Below are 22,410 nucleotides of genomic sequence, written 5' to 3' on the forward strand. Positions count from 1 at the left end.
ATGAGCCATAGAGACAGTTAGAAATTTTATCAGTGTCAGTAGTAGACAAATGGAATGCACTAGGAAGTAATGTGGTGGAGGCTGACTCCATACACAGTTTCAAGAGTAGATATGATAGAGCCCAATAGGCTCAGGAACCTGTACACCTGTTGATTGACAGTTGAGAGGCGGGACCAAAGAGCCAGAGCTCAACCCCCGCAAGCACAACTAGGTGAGTACGCGCGCGTATACACGAGCAGACATTCCCGTTTTGTGATTTCATAAACTACGTTTATATATATATATATATATATATATATATATATATATATATATATATATATATATATATATATATATATATATATATATATTGTTACGATAATCTCCTTCAAGAGAGATTTGGCCTGGTCTTTCCTATCATCATGTTACATCTACAACATCTAGATACTACAAACAAGTGTAGTACATATTTAGTCAACTACTTTTTGCCAGGCACAAACGTATCACACTCGCTCTCCACCCTCCCCCCCCCCCTCCCTCGTCGCCGACCACCAAACTAGCATTTCCAGCCTGCCCGCTTCTGATTGGTGAATCGACGTCTGCACCACTGCACTTCTGCACCTCAGCGCCATCTACCTAGCCGATGTCTGGGCCAGTACCAGCCATTGGAGTCAGAATATTCTGTGCTCTCAAGCTGAAACAACCATCTGATATACGCTCTGTCTAGTGGATGTTCTCAGCCAGCGCTTTATTCTCAGCAAATTTAATTCAATTTTTGTTAATTTCATTTTGTCTTTATCCATTTTAAAGTAACGTCATCATTATATTGTTATTTTTTTAATCTTATGAGTTTGCACTGTACATAGCCAAGGAATTGTCTTATTCTTAATTTGTTTTAAATTTAATTAAAGTTTCATTGTTCATACTATTTGTTTTGCCTTACTTTGCCGCAGGACACAACAGCTACGCAGTCATCTTTTTTTTTATTAAATATGATAGGCATTGACACCAGCCACTGGGAGGACTGTCGAACCCCTACACTTCTTTTTTCCATATATATATATATATATATATATATATATATATATATATATATATATATGGGTGTGTGAGGGGACGCCAGTAACGACCCCTCACTCCCCCTCCTAAGCATCTCCCCCTCATTCACAGGGGGAAAATAATGCGAGAGGGTTGAGAGGGGGGGGGGGGATGGTAATCCCCCTCCGAGGAAAGGGAAGTGAGGGTGGTAGTGGGAGTGAGAGTTACCCTCGGGAGGGGTTGAGAGGGGAGTAGTGAGGGTGAGTGCATCCCTCCCAGAGGAAGTGAGGCAGGTTTGGCCCGTTATGGAAAGAAGAGGGGAGGGAGAGAGAGAGAGAGGAAGGAGGATGATGGGGAGTGGACACCCCCCCCCCCCCTTGGCCCAGAAACAAAGCAAGACTGGCATTATAACAATGGGATCTATGGAGCTCTTCTCTGGTGAGACTGTAGACAGAGTTGAGCCCAGTGTGGCGCGCTCAGCCGGGGTTCGATCCCCCTCCCGCGGGCACAAGAACTCTGGTGCTCCTCCACTATTCAAGTGATGGAAATGCGATCAACATCCACACTAAAAAACTAACCGGTCAAAACAAAAATAACTGGTACACACACACACACGCGCGCGCACACGCACACGCACACGCACACGCGCACACACACACACACACACACACACACACACACACACACACACACACACACACATATAGGTGAGTACACACACACGCACGAACCGGAACCCGCACTGGAAGACAGAAGAGTACGGAGAGACATGATCTACACCTACAAAATTTTCAGAGAAATTGTCAGGGTAGACAGAGAAACTACTTAGCACGGATGGAACACGAATAAGGAAATGAAATTATCAGAGGAAAGCGCCAAACCATTACGACTATATAGCACTGGGAAGGGGCCAAGATAAGGATTTTGAGACTGGGGAACAGGAGGAAAGGAATGGTGCCCAACCACTTGGACGGTCGGGGATTGAACGTCGACCTGATTAGAGCGAGATCGTCGCTCTACCGTCCAGCCCAAGTGGTTGGGGAACAGACAGGAAGGGGAGATGAGGCAGCAGCTACCTACTGAGAGTAAGAGGAGATTAACGAGCGTAGCGAGAGTTTACCTTAAGGATCCCGGTTTACCTTAAGGATCCCGGTTTACCTTAAGGATTCCGGTTTACCTTAAGGATACCAGATGCATGCAACACCGGATACACTAATTGCAACATATTTTTTGTATCAACATTAAGGGCCCAAGACTTTTCAACACTCGCCCGTTAAGCACAAGGGGCCTAACAAGCCAACATCTCAATTGTTAAAAAAGACCTTGATAATCACCTCCAAAGGATACCCGACCAATCAAACTGAGATTCATTCGTCAGTCTGCGAGCAGCGGCGTCCAACAGCCTGGTTGACCAGTCCACCAATCAGGAGACCTGGTCAGAAACCGCGCCGCGGTGACATTGATTCCCACATCCAACACAAGGAAGGCAGACAGGAATAATCAAGAATTTGGTTACATACGAAACCTCTGCATCTTTCCTCAATCATGGCAGCTTAGTGTGCCGGCAGGTGTGGAGGCTCCAGGTACCTGATACCGGCAGGTGTGGAGGCTCCAGGTACCTGATACCGGCAGGTGTGGAGGCTCTAAAGAGTGGACACAGTGACACAATGTATGAGATCATGACCCAGTTCCTACACACACACACACACACATTACACAACAGCCAGACACACCCTCCGTGTGATGGTGTGGCGTTGTGTGAGCAGACCACCAGACACAAAGTAGGGGGCCAGCAGACCACCAGACACAAAGTAGGGGGCCAGCAGACCACCAGACACAAAGTAGGGGGCCAGCAGACCGGACACAAACTGCGGGGCCAGCAGACCACCAGACACATAGTAGGGGGCCAGCAGACCGGACACAGAGTGCGGGGCCAGCAGACCGGACACAAAGTGGGGGGCCAGCAGACCGGACACAAAGTGGGGGGCCAGCAGACCGGACACAAAGTGCGGGGCCAGCAGACCGGACACAAAGTGCGGGGCCAGCAGACCGGACACAAAGTGCGGGGCCAGCAGACCGGACACAAAGTGCGGGGCCAGCAGACCGGACACAAAGTGGGGGGCCAGCAGACCGGACACAAAGTGCGGGGCCAGCAGACCGGACACAAAGTGCGGGGCCAGCAGACCGGACACAAAGTGCGGGGCCAGCAGACCGGACACAAAGTGCGGGGCCAGCAGACCGGACACAAAGTGCGGGGCCAGCAGACCAGACACAAAGTGGGGGGCCAGCAGACCAGACACAAAGTGCGGGGCCAGCAGACCGGACACAGAGTGCGGGGCCAGCAGACCGGACACAGAGTGCGGGGCCAGCAGACCAGACACAAAGTGCGGGGCCAGCAGACCAGACACAAAGTGCGGGGCCAGCAGACCGGACACAAAGTGCGGGGCCAGCAGACCGGACACAGAGTGCGGGGCCAGCAGACCAGACACAAAGTGCGGGGCCAGCAGACCGGACACAAAGTGCGGGGCCAGCAGACCGGACACAGAGTGCGGGGCCAGCAGACCAGACACAAAGTGCGGGGCCAGCAGACCGGACACAAAGTGCGGGGCCAGCAGACCGGACACAGAGTGCGGGGCCAGCAGACCAGACACAAAGTGCGGGGCCAGCAGACCGGACACAAAGTGCGGGGCCAGCAGACCGGACACAGAGTGCGGGGCCAGCAGACCGGACACAAAGTGCGGGGCCAGCAGACCGGACACAGAGTGCGGGGCCAGCAGACCAGACAAATTTAAACGAAAACTTTAAAAAAAACACATCTAAACAAAATACAAGGCACTTGTGCCTTGTATTTTGTTTAAGCCATAAGCACTTCATTCCCACCATTAAGTACCTGGAACTTGTCACTGATAAACCTCCTGTTACTCTCCGTTGTTTAAGCCATAAGCACTTCATTCCCACCATTAAGTACCTGGAACTTGTCACTGATAAACCTCCTGTTACTCTCCGTTGTTTAAGCCATAAGCACTTCATTCCCACCATTAAGTACCTGGAACTTGTCACTGATAAACCTCATGTTACTCTCCGTTGCACTATCGGAGACTAGATTGATATCAGCTTGTAGTTTTCAATGTCTTAAACAAAAGTAATTTTCATGCTGATTTTTGTATCATCTGCAAATGATGACACAAATCTGTGACTAGTATTCTTGTCTATATCTGTCATGGGAATGAGAAACATCAGTGGTGCAAAGACAGTGTCCTGTGGTACAGAGCTTTTCACTGTGCTTGGACTTGATTGTGTTTGATTGACAGTTACTCCTTGCATTCTCTTCGACAAGAAGTTGATCCAACAGCCCTACTTTACCTCTCATTTTTATTGACCTCATTTTGTGTGCTATCACTCCCTGGTCACATTTGACGAATGACTTTGCAAAGTCTGTGAATACAACGTCTGCATTTTGTTTTTCTTCTCAAGCTTCTGTGATATTATCATAGTGGTTGAGTAACTGACAAACAGGATCTTCCCGCTCTAAGTTCATGTTGTCCTGGGTTGTGTAAACAATAAACTACCCCCACACAGCAGTATGGGGTGCACAAGAAACTACCCCACACAGCAGTATGGTGTGCACAATAAACTACCCCACACAGCAGTATGGGGTGCACAATAAACTACCCCACACAGCAGTATGGGGTGCACAATAAACTACCCCACACAGCAGTATGGGGTGCACAATAAACTACCCCACACAGCAGTATGGGGTGCACAATAAACTACCCCACACAGCAGTATGGGGTGCACAAGAAACTACCCCACACAGCAGTATGGGGTGCACAATAAACTACCCCACACAGCAGTATGGGGTGCACAAGAAACTACCCCACACAGCAGTATGGGGTGCACAAGAAACTACCCCACACAGCAGTATGGGGTGCACAATAAACTACCCCACACAGCAGTATGGGGTGCACAATAAACTACCCCACACAGCAGTATGGGGTGCACAATAAACTACCCCACAGAGCAGTATGGGGTGCACAATAAACTACCCCACAGAGCAGTATGGGGTGCACAATAAACTACCCCACACAGCAGTATGGGGTGCACAATAAACTAGCCGCCACCAGCGCCAACAATAAAACATTACATTACCCTGGGTGATACCTGATCAACCAGGCTGTGATTCACACGTCAGGCTGCGAGCAGCCGCGTCCAACAGCCAGGTTGACCAGTCCAGCAACAAGGAGACCTGGCCGGGGACGTTTAGGCCTACATGTGGGAATGCACGACATTTAGGCCTACACGTGGGAATGCACGACATTTAGGCCTACATGTGGAAATGCGCGACATTTAGGCCTACACGTGGGAATGCACGACATTTAGGCCTACATGTGGGAATGCGCGACGTTTAGGCCTACACGTGGGAATGACAGGTTCCATACACGCGAGGCTAAACATCCGACAAAGCAGCCTAATCTATGAACAATTGTGTAACGCACCTAGAGGCTTATAGACCAACTAACATGCTTATAATCCGCTTTAAACCTTATCATTTTACATAATATAATGACACGTTTGTAAATTGCAATAAGAGAACGTTTTACAATGACGGTTTACAGTTTACAATGAGGCGAGGAGTGAACGTTGCAGCACGGGGAGAGTAATGCTGGCACTAAGTGTACACTACAATACAACAATTTACTAAACCACACACATACAACAATTAACTAAACCACACACATACAACAATTAACTAAACCACACACATACAACAATTAACTAAACCACACACATACAACAATTAACTAAACCACACACATACAACAATTAACTAAACCACACACATACAACAATTAACTAAACCACACACATACAACAATTAACTAAACCACACACATACAACAATTAACTAAACCACACACATACAACAATTAACTAAACCACACACATACAACAATTAACTAAACCACACACATACAACAATTAACTAAACCACACACATACAACAATTAACTAAACCACACACATACAACAATTAACTAAACAACACACATACAACAATTAACTAAACCACACACATACAACAATTAACTAAACCACACACATACAACAATTAACTAAACCACACACATACAACGCAGTTTGAAACACAGACAAAATGTCAACCTTGAAAAATCGATGGAAGACCTTGTGGAGGGTGAGAGTGTTTACTCTCCCGCCCAACTCTACACACCCACACAAGGTTCATAGGGATGCCACAAGACCTTTTTTATATTATATAATATATATATATTATAGGGACCCATAGCCTCGGAGAAGTAAATAAAGAGTACTCAGAGAAGACCTTGTGGATCCTCACTGAACACACACATTTTATATATATATATATATATATATATATATATATATATATATATATATATATATATATATAAATATATATATATATATATATATATATATATACACACAATTGTTGTTACATTCTTATACTGCCACTAATTAACCGCATAGCGTTGCGGACAAGTCCTTAATCCTATGTTTCCCTTATCTGAGTACCCATGCTGAGTGGTATGAGCTACCAACCCAGGACACACACACACACACACTACCAGCCCTGGACACACACACACACACACTACCAGCCCTGGACACACACACACACACACTACCAGCCCTGGACACACACACACACACACACTACCAGCCCTGGACACACACACACACACACTACCAGCCCTGGACACACACACACACACACACTACCAGCCCTGGACACACACACACACACACTACTAGCCCTGGACACACACACACACACACTACCAGCCCTGGACACACACACACACACACACACTACCAGCCCTGGACACACACACACACTACCAGCCCTGGACACACACACACACACACACTACCAGCCCTGGACACACACACACACACACACTACCAGCCCTGGACACACACACACACACACTACCAGCCCTGGACACACACACACACACACTACCAGCCCTGGACACACACACACACTACCAGCCCCAGGACACACACACACTACCAGCCCAGGACACACACACACTACCAACCCAGGACACACACACACTACCAGCCCCAGGACACACACACTACCAGCCCTGGACACACACACACACTACCAGCCCTGGACACACACTACCAGCCCCAGGACACACACACACTACCAGCCCAGGACACACACACACTACCAGCCCTGGACACACACACACACACTACCAGCCCTGGACACACACACACACTACCAGCCCCAGGACACACACTACCAGCCCAGGACACACACACACTACCAGCCCTGGACACACACACACACTACCAGCCCTGGACACACACACACACTACCAGCCCTGGACACACACACACACTACCAGCCCTGGACACACACACACACTACCAGCCCTGGACACACACACACACACACACTACCAGCCCTGGACACACACACACACACACTACCAGCCCTGGACACACACACACACTACCAGCCCCAGGACACACACACACACTACCAGCCCCAGGACACACACACACACTACCAGCCCCAGGACACACACACACACTACCAGCCCCAGGACACACACACACTACCAGCCCAGGACACACACTACCAGCCCTGGACACACACACACACACACACTACCAGCCCTGGACACACACACACACTACCAGCCCTGGACACACACACACACTACCAGCCCCAGGACACACACACACTACCAGCCCAGGACACACACTACCAGCCCCAGGGCACACACACACACTACCAGCCCCAGGGCACACACACACTACCAGCCCCAGGACACACACTACCAGCCCTGGATACACACACACACTACCAGCCCTGGACACACACTACCAGCCCCAGGACACACACACACTACCAGCCCCAGGACACACACACACTACCAGCCCCAGGACACACACACACTACCAGCCCCAGGACACACACACACTACCAGCCCAGGATACACACACTACCAGCCCCAGGACACACACACACTACCAGCCCCAGGACACACACACACTACCAGCCCCAGGACACACACACACTACCAGCCCCAGGACACACACACACTACCAGCCCCAGGACACACACACTACCAGCCCCAGGAAACACACACTACCAGCCCAGGACACACTACCAGCCCCAGGAGAGACACACTACCACCCCCCAGGAGACACACTACCACCCCCAGGAGACACACTACCAGCCCCAGGACATACACTACCAGCCCCAAGACACACACTACCAGCCCCAGGAGAGACACACACTACCAGCCCCAGGAGAGACACACACTACCAGCCCCAGGAGAGACACACACTACCAGCCCCAGGAGAGACACACTACCAGCCCCAGGAGAGACACACACTACCAGCCCCAGGAGAGACACACACTACCAGCCCCAGGAGAGACACACACTACCAGCCCCAGGACACATACACTACCAGCCCAGGACACACACTACCACTGGGGTAGAGGAGCAGTGTGTGTGGAGACTTACCTTGAGTGTTCAGTAGGAGGGGTAGAGGAGAAGGAGGAGGGAGACATCCATGGTATATCCAGTAGCGACCGTCGTCCACTAAGGCATTACACGCCCCAGGTCACACACTCACACTCACACACACACGTCAAACAGATGTGTGACGCCAGGAACTATATAACGCAGGCGACGAGGCGGCCCGACACCCAGTTTAGCACCAACAAAATCGCTATCTGCTACACAAATCTTTTAATAAACACCTTTTCTTCCCCCTCAATAAAACGAAAAGGACTAGGGGGAAATCCTGTAATGACTCTGATATAATTGTGATCACTGGTATTCACTGTATTAATAACATTATTGGCAGCACAATAGGACTGGCCGGAGCGGTGGCCAGGGAGGGGAGAGCGAGGGTCCACCCCGGGTGAAGGACAGTTCACTTGTGGACACCTTAGCCCCACTCACCCCCAGTATCGCCAAAATTATCACCCGCTAAATATCCACATCATGTCTGATGGCCTAACGGAGCCGTCAAGAGTATATCTTTGGCATATATGTATTGGAAGTTTAGTATTTGTATATTAGAATTTGTCTCTTCAGTAATATATAAGATTAATAAGGATATATCGCGAAAATATAAGCTAGTTTCCGGGCAGTGTTGCCAGCGCAGACGCACTGGAGTCAGGCCAACAGCTGGGCCGCGCCACCAGTGTTACAAACGTCAGCGCTCACTGGTATTAAAGCGAGCTTCTTCATCTTTCATTACCCATCTTTACCCATCTTTACTCATCTTTACCCATCGGAGGCGCTGTGGACGTCGTTCTCCGCCTCTTGCTTCTCACATATACCGTACGGAGCCCTCGTCTACTCCAGCTAAACCCTAACACACTTGATGCAAAGATTTTCTGGTAATTTGTAACGATTATTGGGATTTAAAATTCCCTTGCAGCAGCTAATTACCATTTATTGACAAGGCTCAAACAAGTAAATGTATTGCCTTGGTGACAATCTTGGCGTCGGTAACTAGAGAATGGTCTAGTGCCTGGAACACCCCTCCCCCCCCCCCACCACCCTAGTGCTTGGAACACCACCCCCCCCCCCACCCTAGTGCCTGGAACACCCCTCCCCCCGCCACCACCCTAGTGCCTGGAACACCCACCCCCCCACCACCACCCTAGTGCTTGGAACACCACCCTAGTGCCTGGAACACCTCCCCCCACCACCACCCTAGTGCTTGGAACACCCCTCCCCCCCCACCACCCTAGTGCCTGGAACACCTCCCCCCCACCACCACCCTAGTGCTTGGAACACCCCTCCCCCCCCCACCACCCTAGTGCCTGGAACACCTCCCCCCACCACCACCCTAGTGCTTGGAACACCACCCTAGTGCCTGGAACACCTCCCCCCACCACCACCCTAGTGCCTGGAAACACACCCCCCACCACCACCCTAGTGCCTGGAACATCTCCCCCCCCCACCACCCTAGTGCTTGGAACACCACCCCCCACCACCCTAGTGCCTGGAACACCTCCCCCCACCACCACCCTAGTGCCTGGAACACCTCCCCCCGCCACCACCCTAGTGCCTGGAACACCTCCCCCCCCACCACCCTAGTGCTTGGAACACCACCCCCCACCACCCTAGTGCCTGGAACACCTCCCCCCACCACCACCCTAGTGCCTGGAACACCCCTCCCCCCCCACCACCCTAGTGCTTGGAACACCACCCCCCACCACCCTAGTGCCTGGAACACCCCTCCCCCCCCCACCACCCTAGTGCTTGGAACACCACCCTAGTGCCTGGAACACCTCCCCCCACCACCACCCTAGTGCCTGGAACACCTCCCCCCACCACCACCCTAGTGCCTGGAACACCTCCCCCCACCACCACCCTAGTGCCTGGAACACCTCCCCCCACCACCACCCTAGTGCCTGGAACACCTCCCCCCACCACCACCCTAGTGCCTGGAACACCTCCCCCCACCACCACCCTAGTGCCTGGAACACCTCCCCCCGCCACCACCCTAGTGCCTGGAACACCTCCCCCCACCACCACCCTAGTGCCTGGAACACCTCCCCCCGCCACCACCCTAGTGACTGGAACACCTCCCCCCACCACCACCCTAGTGCCTGGAACACCTCCCCCCACCACCACCCTAGTGCCTGGAACACCTCCCCCCGCCACCACCCTAGTGCCTGGAACACCTCCCCCCACCACCACCCTAGTGCCTGGAACACCTCCCCCCGCCACCACCCTAGTGCCTGGAACACCTCCCCCCACCACCACCCTAGTGCCTGGAACACCTCCCCCCGCCACCACCCTAGTGCCTGGAACACCTCCCCCCACCACCACCCTAGTGCCTGGAACACCCCCCCCCCCGCCACCACCCTAGTGCCTGGAACACCTCCCCCCGCCACCACCCTAGTGCCTGGAACACCTCCCCCCGCCACCACCCTAGTGCCTGGAACACCTCCCCCCGCCACCACCCTAGTGCCTGGAACACCTCCCCCCACCACCACCCTAGTGCCTGGAACACCCCCCCCCGCCACCACCCTAGTGCCTGGAACACCTCCCCCCACCACCACCCTAGTGCCTGGAACACCTCCCCCCCGCCACCACCCTAGTGCCTGGAACACCTCCCCCCACCACCACCCTAGTGCCTGGAACACCTCCCCCCGCCACCACCCTAGTGCCTGGAACACCTCCCCCCACCACCACCCTAGTGCCTGGAACACCCCCCCCCCCATGTTCACCACTAGTGTACACCTCTACATCATTAGTGTACGGTAGTTGGATCCCGTCTCAGCCCTCAGGCGACTGGTTATCTTGAGATGATTTCGGGGCTTTTTAGTGTCCCCGCGGCCCCCGCGGCCCAGTCCTCGACCAGGCCTCCACCCCCAGGAAGCAGCCCGTGACAGCTGAACCAGGTATCTATTTTAATGCTAGGTAACAGGGGCATAGGGTGAAAGAAACTCTGCCCATTGTTTCTCGCCGGCGCCTGGGATCGAACCCAGGACCACAGGATCACAAGTCCAGCGTGCTGTCCGCTCGGCCGAGGAGAAGCCGAGGCTCGGCCGAGGCTGTCCCTGGTGAAGACATTCCTGGGCCAATTGGTCTGTCACGTGTAAGGTCGTTAAGGAGTCTGTCTGCCTCCATCATCTGGCTTCTTACTGTGTCCACTGTCATCACACTCACAGTCTTACTAATGTGTCTGTGTGTTCTATGTGTCCATGTGTCCCCTTGTTCGTGTACCATGTGTCCCCTTGTTCGTGAACCATGTGTCCCCGTGTTCGTGTACCATGTGTCCCCTTGTTCCTGGAGGCTGGCCCTCCACATAATGTATCACTCATGAAAGAACTCTCTTCATAAATGACAGAACAACGAAGCACCGGCCTAATTGGGTTGTTTGAATTCACCGATTTAACCATCTAGCTATTTCGGCCGTTGACTTCCACGGAGCTATTTCGGTCGTGTGAATTCACCAATGGATGAATGACTCGTCTACTTTGCAAAAGCCCGCGGGAAGTGTCCTCTGGGAACAACTCTTATAAGCAAGTGTGTTTAAAATGGCTTGTTTTGACGTAATTGCTTTTTTGGAGTTGTGTAGAGCGGGTATATTGTGTGTAGAGCGGGTATACTGTGGTGTGTGGAGCGGGTATATTGTGGTGTAGAGCGGGTATATTGTGTGTAGTGCGGGTATACTGTGGTGTGTGGAGCGGGTATATTGTGGTGTAGTGCGGGTATACTGTGGTGTGTGGAGCGGGTATATTGTGGTGTAGTGCGGGTATACTGTGGTGTGTGGAGCGGGTATATTGTGGTGTAGAGCGGGTATACTGTGGTGTGTGGAGCGGGTATATTGTGGTGTAGTGCGGGTATACTGTGGTGTGTGGAGCGGGTATATTGTGGTGTAGAGCGGGTATACTGTGGTGTGTGGAGCGGGTATATTGTGGTGTAGAGCGGGTATACTGTGGTGTAGAGCGGGTATACTGTGGTGTCGAGCGGGTATACTGTGGTGTCGAGCGGGTATACTGTGGTGTCGAGCGGGTATAGCCTATGATTGACAAATAATGGAAAGAAATTAAGAAATAAAAACAGTACTTAATTTAAATTTTTTATTTTAATTTTCAAGTTTAACTTTCGATCAAAGAATCTTTTTAAATTTTCTGCTGATAAATTTTCCTGTTGCCCAGGAAATAGAGCGCAGCATCTTAATTTTATATAACAACTTTTATTTTGTAGCCTGGCCGGGAGATATTATTTATCTCAAGACAGAATTGCTAAACCCTTCTCTCTCTTTCTTGATAATATATACATTGGGTTCAGTTCCTGAGCCCATTATGTGGCTTCCATCTTTTCCACTGCCACCCACAGTATGGGTATGGGGCCCACCACCACCCACAGCATGGGTATGGGGCCCACTACCACCCACAGCATGGGTATGGGGCCCACTACAACCCACAGCATGGGTATGGGGCCCACTACCACCCACAGCATGGGTATGGGGCCCACTACAACCCACAGCATGGGTATGGGGCCCACTACCACCCACAGCATGGGTATGGGGCCCACTACAACCCACAGCATGGGTATGGGGCCCACTACCACCCACAGCATGGGTATGGGGCCCACTACAACCCACAGCATGGGTATGGGGCCCACTGCCACCCACAGCATGGGTATGGGGTCCACTGCCACCCACAGCTTGGGTATGGGGCCCACTACAACCCACAGCATGGGTATGGGGTCCACTGCCACCCACAGCATGGGTATGGGGCCCACTACCACCCACAGCATGGGTATGGGGCCCACTACCACCCACAGCTTGGGTATGGGGCCCACTACAACCCACAGCATGGGTATGGGGTCCACTGCCACCCACAGCATGGGTATGGGGCCCACTACCACCCACAGCATGGGTATGGGGCCCACTACCACCCACAGCATGGGTATGGGGCCCACTACCACCCACAGCATGGGTATGGGGCCCACTACCACCCACAGCATGGGTATGGGGCCCACTACCACCCACAGCATGGGTATGGGGCCCACTACCACCCACAGCATGGGTATGGGGCCCACTACCACCCACAGCATGGGTATGGGGTCCACTACCACCCACAGCATGGGTATGGGGCCCACTACCACCCACAGCATGGGTATGGGGCCCACTACCACCCACAGCATGGGTATGGGGCCCACTACCACCCACAGCATGGGTATGGGGCCCACTACCACCCACAGCATGGGTATGGGGCCCACTACCACCCACAGCATGGGTATGGGGCCCACTACCACCCACAGCATGGGTATGGGGCCCACTACCACCCACAGCATGGGTATGGGGCCCACTACCACCCACAGCATGGGTATGGGGCCCACTACCACCCACAGCATGGGTATGGGGTCCACTACCACCCACAGCATGGGTATGGGGCCCACTACCACCCACAGCATGGGTATGGGGCCCACTACCACCCACAGCATGGGTATGGGGCCCACTACCACCCACAGCATGGGTATGGGGCCCACTACCACCCACAGCATGGGTATGGGGCCCACTACCACCCACAGCATGGGTATGGGGCCCACTACCACCCACAGCATGGGTATGGGGTACACTACCACCCACAGCATGGGTATGGGGCCCACTACCACCCACAGCATGGGTATGGGGCCCACTACCACCCACAGCATGGGTATGGGGTACACTACCACCCACAGCATGGGTATGGGGCCCACTACCACCCACAGCATGGGTATGGGGCCCACTACCACCCACAGCATGGGTATGGGGCCCACTGCCACCCACCAATGGCTTTTCACTACAAAACACAACAATACACCCTCCTGAAAGGACTCCTTCCTCAGATATTCAACACTATTTAATATGTAACAATTCAATTATAATTAATTCAATTAATAATTAACAGTTTAGAGTGAAACAATTAACAACAATTTGTGTTTCTCTCCTGAGTATTTCACCTGTACCATTTAATAACTTTAATTGACCAAGGGCGACATGTTAGGCCATCAAACTCCTTCATCAAAGTCAGAAAAGGATAAAATCAAGCAAAAAACTTTAGTAAGACTTCTTCAGTTACAGTAAAATATTAATTTCTTTGTTGGACTAAAGTGATCCCCCAGCTTGACCAGTTGCTAGAGTACGGTACACACTCTGGTACACCACACGAGCCCTCACACCCATGGTACACCTCAAGTACGGCTTTTAGTAGACCCTAGTGTACCATACACCACTCTTCTGGTAAACCTCCCCAGCTCCTAACACCCCTGGTGCACACTTACACCTCTATACAGCTCTATACTATAGCTTGATACATCCCTGGAACACCCCTATAGAGGTGTATCTCCTCAACACAGCCCCAGTACCGAGGACACACCAGTACACCCCTCCCACCCCCCCCCCCCCGTGGGTCAGTCCAACACAGCTCCGGTTCCGAGGACAGAAATTTAATGCCTAATATAGCACATTATTCCTCCCCACAAAAGCAATATTATCACACCATTCACACCACGTGATGGCGTCAGCCTGCGAGTGTAGCACACTGATGCGTCCTGGGGTGTGTAGCCCTGTACAGCAGTACACTTGCGTCCTGGGGTATGTAGTCCTGTACAGCAGTACACTTGCGTCCTGGGGTATGTAGTCCAGTACAGCAGTACACTTGCGTCCTGGGGTATGTAGCCCTGTACAGCAGTACACTTGCGCCCTGGGGTATGTAGTCCTGTACAGCAGTACACTTGCGTCCTGGGGTATGTAGTCCTGTACAGCAGTACACTTGCGCCCTGGGGTATGTAGTCCTGTACAGCAGTACACTTGCGTCCTGGGGTATGTAGTCCTGTACAGCAGTACACTTGCGTCCTGGGGTATGTAGTCCTGTACAGCAGTACACTTGCGTCCTGGGGTATGTAGTCCTGTACAGCAGTACACTTGCGTCCTGGGGTATGTAGTCCTGTACAGCAGTACACTTGCGTCCTGGGGTATGTAGTCCTGTACAGCAGTACACTTGCGTCCTGGGGTATGTAGTCCTGTACAGCAGTACACTTGCGTCCTGGGGTATGTAGTCCTGTACAGCAGTACACTTGCGTCCTGGGGTATGTAGTCCTGTACAGCAGTACACTTGCGTCCTGGGGTATGTAGTCCTGTACAGCAGTACACTTGCGTCCTGGGGTATGTAGTCCTGTACAGCAGTACACTTGCGTCCTGGGGTATGTAGTCCTGTACAGCAGTACACTTGCGTCCTGGGGTATGTAGTTCTGTACAGCAGTACACTTGCGTCCTGGGGTATGTAGTCCTGTACAGCAGTACACTTGCGTCCTGGGGTATGTAGTCCTGTACAGCAGTACACTTGCGTCCTGGGGTATGTAGTCCTGTACAGCAGTACACTTGCGTCCTGGGGTATGTAGTCCTGTACAGCAGTACACTTGCGTCCTGGGGGGAATGTAGCCCTGTACAGCAGTACACTTGCGTCCTGGGGGGAATGTAGCCCTGTACAGCAGTACACTTGCGTCCTGGGGGGAATGTAGCCCTGTACAGCAGTACACTTGCGTCCTGGGGTATGTAGTCCTGTACAGCAGTACACTTGCGTCCTGGGGGGAATGTAGCCCTGTACAGCAGTACACTTGCGTCCTGGGGGGAATGTAACACTGTACTACAGCACACTGTGGCGTTCTAGGGGCATGTAACATTGTACTTCAGATTAAATGGCTATTAAGTTGAGCTACAGCACTGACATACAACACGTAGCAACAATTAATGCACCCAACACCGAGGCCTCCCGGGCGACTCCGCAATCAGAATAATGAATACATTAGAAGTCATGTTCTGATGTGTAACTTGTACGAGTGAAGGAGGGCCAAGTCTGAGAGAGGCGGGCCAAGTCTGAGAGAGGCGGGCCAAGTCTGAGAGAGGCGGGCCAAGTCTGAGAGAGGCGGGCTAAGTCTGAGAGAGGCGGGCCAAGTCTGAGGGAGACGAGCCAAGTCTGAGAGAGGAGGGCCAAGTCTGAGGGAGACGGGCCAAGTCTGAGAGAGGAGGGCCAAGTCTGAGGGAGACGGGCCAAGTCTGAGAGAGGAGGGCCAAGTCTGAGAGAGGAGGGCCAAGTCTGAGAGAGGAGGGCCAAGTCTGAGGGAGACGGGCCAAGTCTGAGAGAGGAGGGCCAAGTCTGAGAGAGGCGGGCCAAGTCTGAGAGAGGCGGGCCAAGTCTGAGAGAGGCGGGCCAAGTCTGAGAGAGGCGGGCCAAGTCTGAGAGAGGCGGGCCAAGTCTGAGAGAGGCGGGCCAAGTCTGAGAGAGGCGGGCCAAGTCTGAGAGAGGCGGGCCAAGTCTGAGAGAGGCGGGCCAAGTCTGAGAGAGGCGGGCCAAGTCTGAGAGAGGCGGGCCAAGTCTGAGAGAGGCGGGCCAAGTCTGAGAGAGGCGGGCCAAGTCTGAGAGAGGCGGGCCAAGTCTGAGAGAGGCGGGCCAAGTCTGAGAGAGGCGGGCTAAGTCTGAGAGAGGCGGGCCAAGTCTGAGGGAGACGGGCCAAGTCTGAGAGAGGAGGGCCAAGTCTGAGGGAGACGGGCCAAGTCTGAGAGAGGAGGGCCAAGTCTGAGGGAGACGGGCCAAGTCTGAGAGAGGAGGGCCAAGTCTGAGGGAGACGGGCCAAGTCTGAGAGAGGAGGGCCAAGTCTGAGGGAGACGGGCCAAGTCTGAGAGAGGCGGGCCAAGTCTGAGGGGTGTAACACTGGATTAAACTATCCATTTGATTGACTGAACTCTCCCGGTAACACTTGCTATTGGTAGCACTTGGTAACACTAGTATTTTGGAACACTATTGAAATATTCAGTGTAATATGGTGAGGGCAGGTGAAGGCAGGGGGGGATGGTGGGCAGGGCGCTGGTGGGCAGGGCGCTGGTGGGCAGGGCGCTGGTGAGGGCAGAGTCTGTGTTGTGTCAACAGGGCACTTGTGGCCTCTGCTTGACATGCATACAGGCACGCACGCACGCACCATCTCTCTCTCTCTCTCTCTCTCTCTCTCTCTCTCTCTCTCTCTCTCTCTCTCTCTCTCTCTCTCTCTCTCTCTAAGACTAATTTATAATGATTTAGGAAGAGCTTATATTGTCTTGGGGTGAATGGTATAGGACGTGATTAAGATGAACAAGTGGATGAATCATAATGGATAATAATAGGCCATTATTAATAGGCTATGTTCTTGCTGCTATTGTCCCTGTGTTGGTTAGAGGTCTTGAAGTGGGTAGACTGTAATTATGTGTTAACTGACTGTTGATCGCTGGTCTGGACTTTTTGATGTGTAGCGCCTCGCTGATGTCGAGTCTTCTGCTGTCGTTGTACCTGTCGACTACTCCAGTGTTGCTTGTTAAGATGTCTCTGGTGATGGTCTGGTTGTGTGAGGAGATTATATGCTCCTTGATGGAGCCCTGTTGTTTGTGCATTGTTAATCGCCTAGAGAGAGAGAGAGACGTTGTTGTCTTGCCTATATACTGAGATCTTTGGGGCTGACAGTGCCCAAGTGGGCGTGACTGTCAGCCACAAAGACCTCAGTATCAGTTGAGAACCTTTGGTGGGACGAGGCAGGACTCCAGGCAACACGACAGAACCACCCAACTGTGGTTGACAGATAAGGACCTTTGGTGGGACGAGGCAGGACTCCAGGCAACGACAGAACCACCCAACTGTGGTTGACAGATAAGGACCTTTGGTGGGACGAGGCAGGACTCCAGGCAACGACAGAACCACCCAGCTGTGGTTGACAGATAAGGACCTTCTTAAGAACAAGGAACAAGATGTCAGAAGAGGTGACAGCAAGGCATCATACAGCCTACAAAAGGATGAATATAATAAGACTATAAACCTCATCTTCTGCCCAAACTATATTCCAGAGGATCATCACTAAGGTCACTACTGCCGGGCTGTACACAGAGAACCATCACTAAGGTCACTACAGCCGGGCTGTACACAGAGAACCATCACTAAGGTCACTATTGCCGGGCTGTACACAGAGAACCATCACTAAGGTCACTACAGCCGTGCTGTACACAGAGAACCATCACTAAGGTCACTACTGCCGGGCTGTACACAGAGAACCATCACTAAGGTCACTACAGCCGTGCTGTACACAGAGAACCATCACTAAGGTCACTACAGCCGGGCTGTACACAGAGAACCATCACTAAGGTCACTACTGCCGGGCTGTACACAGAGAACCATCACTAAGGTCACTACAGCCGTGCTGTACACAGAGAACCATCACTAAGGTCACTACTGCCGGGCTGTACACAGAGAACCATCACTAAGGTCACTACAGCCGTGCTGTACACAGAGAACCATCACTAAGGTCACTACAGCCGGGCTGTACACAGAGAACCATCACTAAGGTCACTACTGCCGGGCTGTACACAGAGAACCATCACTAAGGTCACTACAGCCGTGCTGTACACAGAGAACCATCACTAAGGTCACTACTGCCGGGCTGTACACAGAGAACCATCACTAAGGTCACTACTGCCGGGCTGTACACAGAGAACCATCACTAAGGTCACTACTGCCGGGCTGTACACAGAGAACCATCACTAAGGTCACTACTGCCGGGCTGTACACAGAGAACCATCACTAAGGTCACTACTGCCGGGCTGTACACAGAGAACCATCACTAAGGTCACTACTGCCGGGCTGTACACAGAGAACCATCACTAAGGTCACTACTGCCGGGCTGTACACAGAGAACCATCACTAAGGTCACTACTGCCGGGCTGTACACAGAGAACCATCACTAAGGTCACTACTGCCGGGCTGTACACAGAGAACCATCACTAAGGTCACTACTGCCGGGCTGTACACAGAGAACCATCACTAAGGTCACTACTGCCGGGCTGTACACAGAGAACCATCACTAAGGTCACTACTGCCGTGCTGTACACAGAGAACCATCACTAAGGTCACTACAGCCGGGCTGTACACAGAGAACCATCACTAAGGTCACTACTGCCGGGCTGTACACAGAGAACCATCACTAAGGTCACTACTGCCGGGCTGTACACAGAGAACCATCACTAAGGTCACTACAGCCGGGCTGTACACAGAGAACCATCACTAAGGTCACTACTGCCGGGCTGTACACAGAGAACCATCACTAAGGTCACTACTGCCGGGCTGTACACAGAGAACCATCACTAAGGTCACTACTGCCGGGCTGTACACAGAGAACCATCACTAAGGTCACTACTGCCGTGCTGTACACAGAGAACCATCACTAAGGTCACTACAGCCGGGCTGTACACAGAGAACCATCACTAAGGTCACTACTGCCGGGCTGTACACAGAGAACCATCACTAAGGTCACTACTGCCGGGCTGTACACAGAGAACCATCACTAAGGTCACTACAGCCGGGCTGTACACAGAGAACCATCACTAAGGTCACTACTGCCGGGCTGTACACAGAGAACCATCACTAAGGTCACTACTGCCGGGCTGTACACAGAGAACCATCACTAAGGTCACTACAGCCGTGCTGTACACAGAGAACCATCACTAAGGTCACTACAGCCGGGCTGTACACAGAGAACCATCACTAAGGTCACTACTGCCGGGCTGTACACAGAGAACCATCACTAAGGTCACTACTGCCGGGCTGTACACAGAGAACCATCACTAAGGTCACTACAGCCGTGCTGTACACAGAGAACCATCACTAAGGTCACTACAGCCGGGCTGTACACAGAGAACCATCACTAAGGTCACTACTGCCGGGCTGTACACAGAGAACCATCACTAAGGTCACTACTGCCGGGCTGTACACAGAGAACCATCACTAAGGTCACTACAGCCGTGCTGTACACAGAGAACCATCACTAAGGTCACTACAGCCGGGCTGTACACAGAGAACCATCACTAAGGTCACTACTGCCGGGCTGTACACAAAGGTAACCATGGGTTGAAGCGATTACTGACAACAGGTGTGTGGCCAGGTGAAGCACAAGCCTGGGTCTGCCTACGGGGCTGCCAAGACCCACTAACCTGGCAACCAACTCCCACCGAACACCAGCCCGACAACTAGAGCCAGGTGTGTGTGGTAAGCCCACACACACCTGGAGACACCCGACACTCCACCACCAACACTGGCACCTCAAAGAAGACTCACAAGGATAAGTGAATCGAGGCAGGAGAGTTGCGACGCGTCCGACACACTGCAAACACAGACACGAGTGTCCGTCAACAGCAACCCCGACACACGCCACTCTCACCCCTGGCTGTCATCACACACACACCACTCACCACCACTCACCACACACCACACACCACTCACCACACACTACACACCACTCACCACACCGAGCAACTATGACAGAGATCTTGGAGGGACTGGATATGGAGGAGGCTAATGCCAACATAAAGAAGGCTGGGCATCTAGAAGAAAGAAAGGAAATGGTTGATAAAGGTAGTGCTCTCGAATGAGGCACCAAAGGAGAAAATTCTGACCAAGAAGAGCAGACTTGTGAAGTTAGGGGGATACGAGGACGTCTTTCTGCAAAGGGACATGACGAGGAAAGAGAGAAGAAAGGCTGCAGAAGCAAGGAGGAGACGCAGAGAAAGGGGTTATCTTGAGGTTATCTTGAGATGATTTCGGGGCTTTAGTGTCCCCGCGGCCCGGTCCTCGACCAGGCCTCCACCCCCAGGAAGCAGCCCGTGACAGCTGACTAACACCCAGGTACCTATTTACTGCTAGGTAACAGGGGCATTCAGGGTGAAAGAAACTTTGCCCATTTGTTTCTGCCTCGTGCGGGAATCGAACCCGCGCCACAGAATTACGAGTCCTGTGCGCTATCCACCAGGCTACGAGGCCCCTATAGGGGGCTACGAGGGGGTGGGGATATGGGAGCCACAGGACTCTGCTCAATGTCTCCAGGAACCTCAGAGGGGAGTGGGAATCCCTCCACCAGTAGGCCAGCATCCCCAGGGAGGATTGTAACAGAAGCCTCCCACCATCCAACCCCAGAGCCATCCCCCACCAATCACCTGCACCTCCCCAAACAGTGAAGATCCTCTCCAGACCACGCCCCCCATGTTCCCTGACCCCAGACCCCCCCATGCCCTTTTTCTTCCACAACCCATACCCCAGGTCCTCCCTGTTCCAGCACCCCCATGCCCTCCCCTATTTCTCCAGGCCATGCCCTTCCCAGTTCCCCTACCCCAAACTCTCCTTCCTACCCCACCCCCTCCCTACCAGCCCCCCCTCCCCAGGCTCCCAGCCACAGAGACATTAGAAAGAACGTTTTCAGTGTCAGAGTAGTTAGTATATGGAATGCATTAGGCAGTGATGTGGTGGAGGCTGACTCCATACACAGTTTCAAGTGTAGATATGATAGAGCCCAATAGGCTCAGGAATCTGTACACCAGTTGATTGACAGTAGAGGGGCGGGATCAAAGAGCCAGAGCTCAACCCCCGCAAATACAATTAGGTGAGTACACACACCCACACAAAATACCCATATACACACGCCCAACATCAAAACACCCCCTGTCCGCTCGGGAGCCGGTCGGCCGAGCGGACAGCACGCTGGACTTGTGATCCTGTGGTCCTGGGTTCGATCCCAGGCGCCGGCGAGAAACAATGGGCAGAGTTTCTTTCACCCTATGCCCCTGTTACCTAGCAGTAAAATAGGTACCTGGGTGTTAGTCAGCTGTCACGGGCTGCTTCCTGGGGGTGGAGGCCTGGTCGAGGACCGGGCCGCGGGGACACTAAAGCCCCGAAATCATCTCAAGATAACCTCAAGATAACCCCCACACCCCCACACCCACACCCCCACGCCCACCCCACACACGCCCACCCCACACACGCCCACCCCACACACGCCCACACCGCCGTAC

The 22,410-nt window shown here is 52.6% G+C and overlaps 1 protein-coding gene across 5 annotated transcripts in view; it reads right to left on the minus strand.

Moving 5' to 3' along the window:
- The window catches only part of Prosap (prosap), a 324,394-nt gene that overhangs the window by 194,889 nt on the left and 107,095 nt on the right, over positions 1-22,410 (minus strand). The window contains exon 1 of one of the 5 annotated variants that reach the window (XM_045765691.2): positions 8,556-8,976. The exons of the other annotated variants lie outside the window; for them this stretch is intronic. Coding sequence (XP_045621647.1) covers positions 8,556-8,602 — 47 coding nt within the window. The 5' untranslated portion in view covers positions 8,603-8,976. Of the gene's footprint in view, positions 1-8,555; positions 8,977-22,410 lie in introns of those variants that run through there. 5 annotated transcript variants of the gene reach the window in all.

Source organism: Procambarus clarkii, chromosome 17 (genome assembly GCF_040958095.1).
Source record: "Procambarus clarkii isolate CNS0578487 chromosome 17, FALCON_Pclarkii_2.0, whole genome shotgun sequence".
Taxonomy (NCBI): domain Eukaryota; kingdom Metazoa; phylum Arthropoda; class Malacostraca; order Decapoda; family Cambaridae; genus Procambarus; species Procambarus clarkii.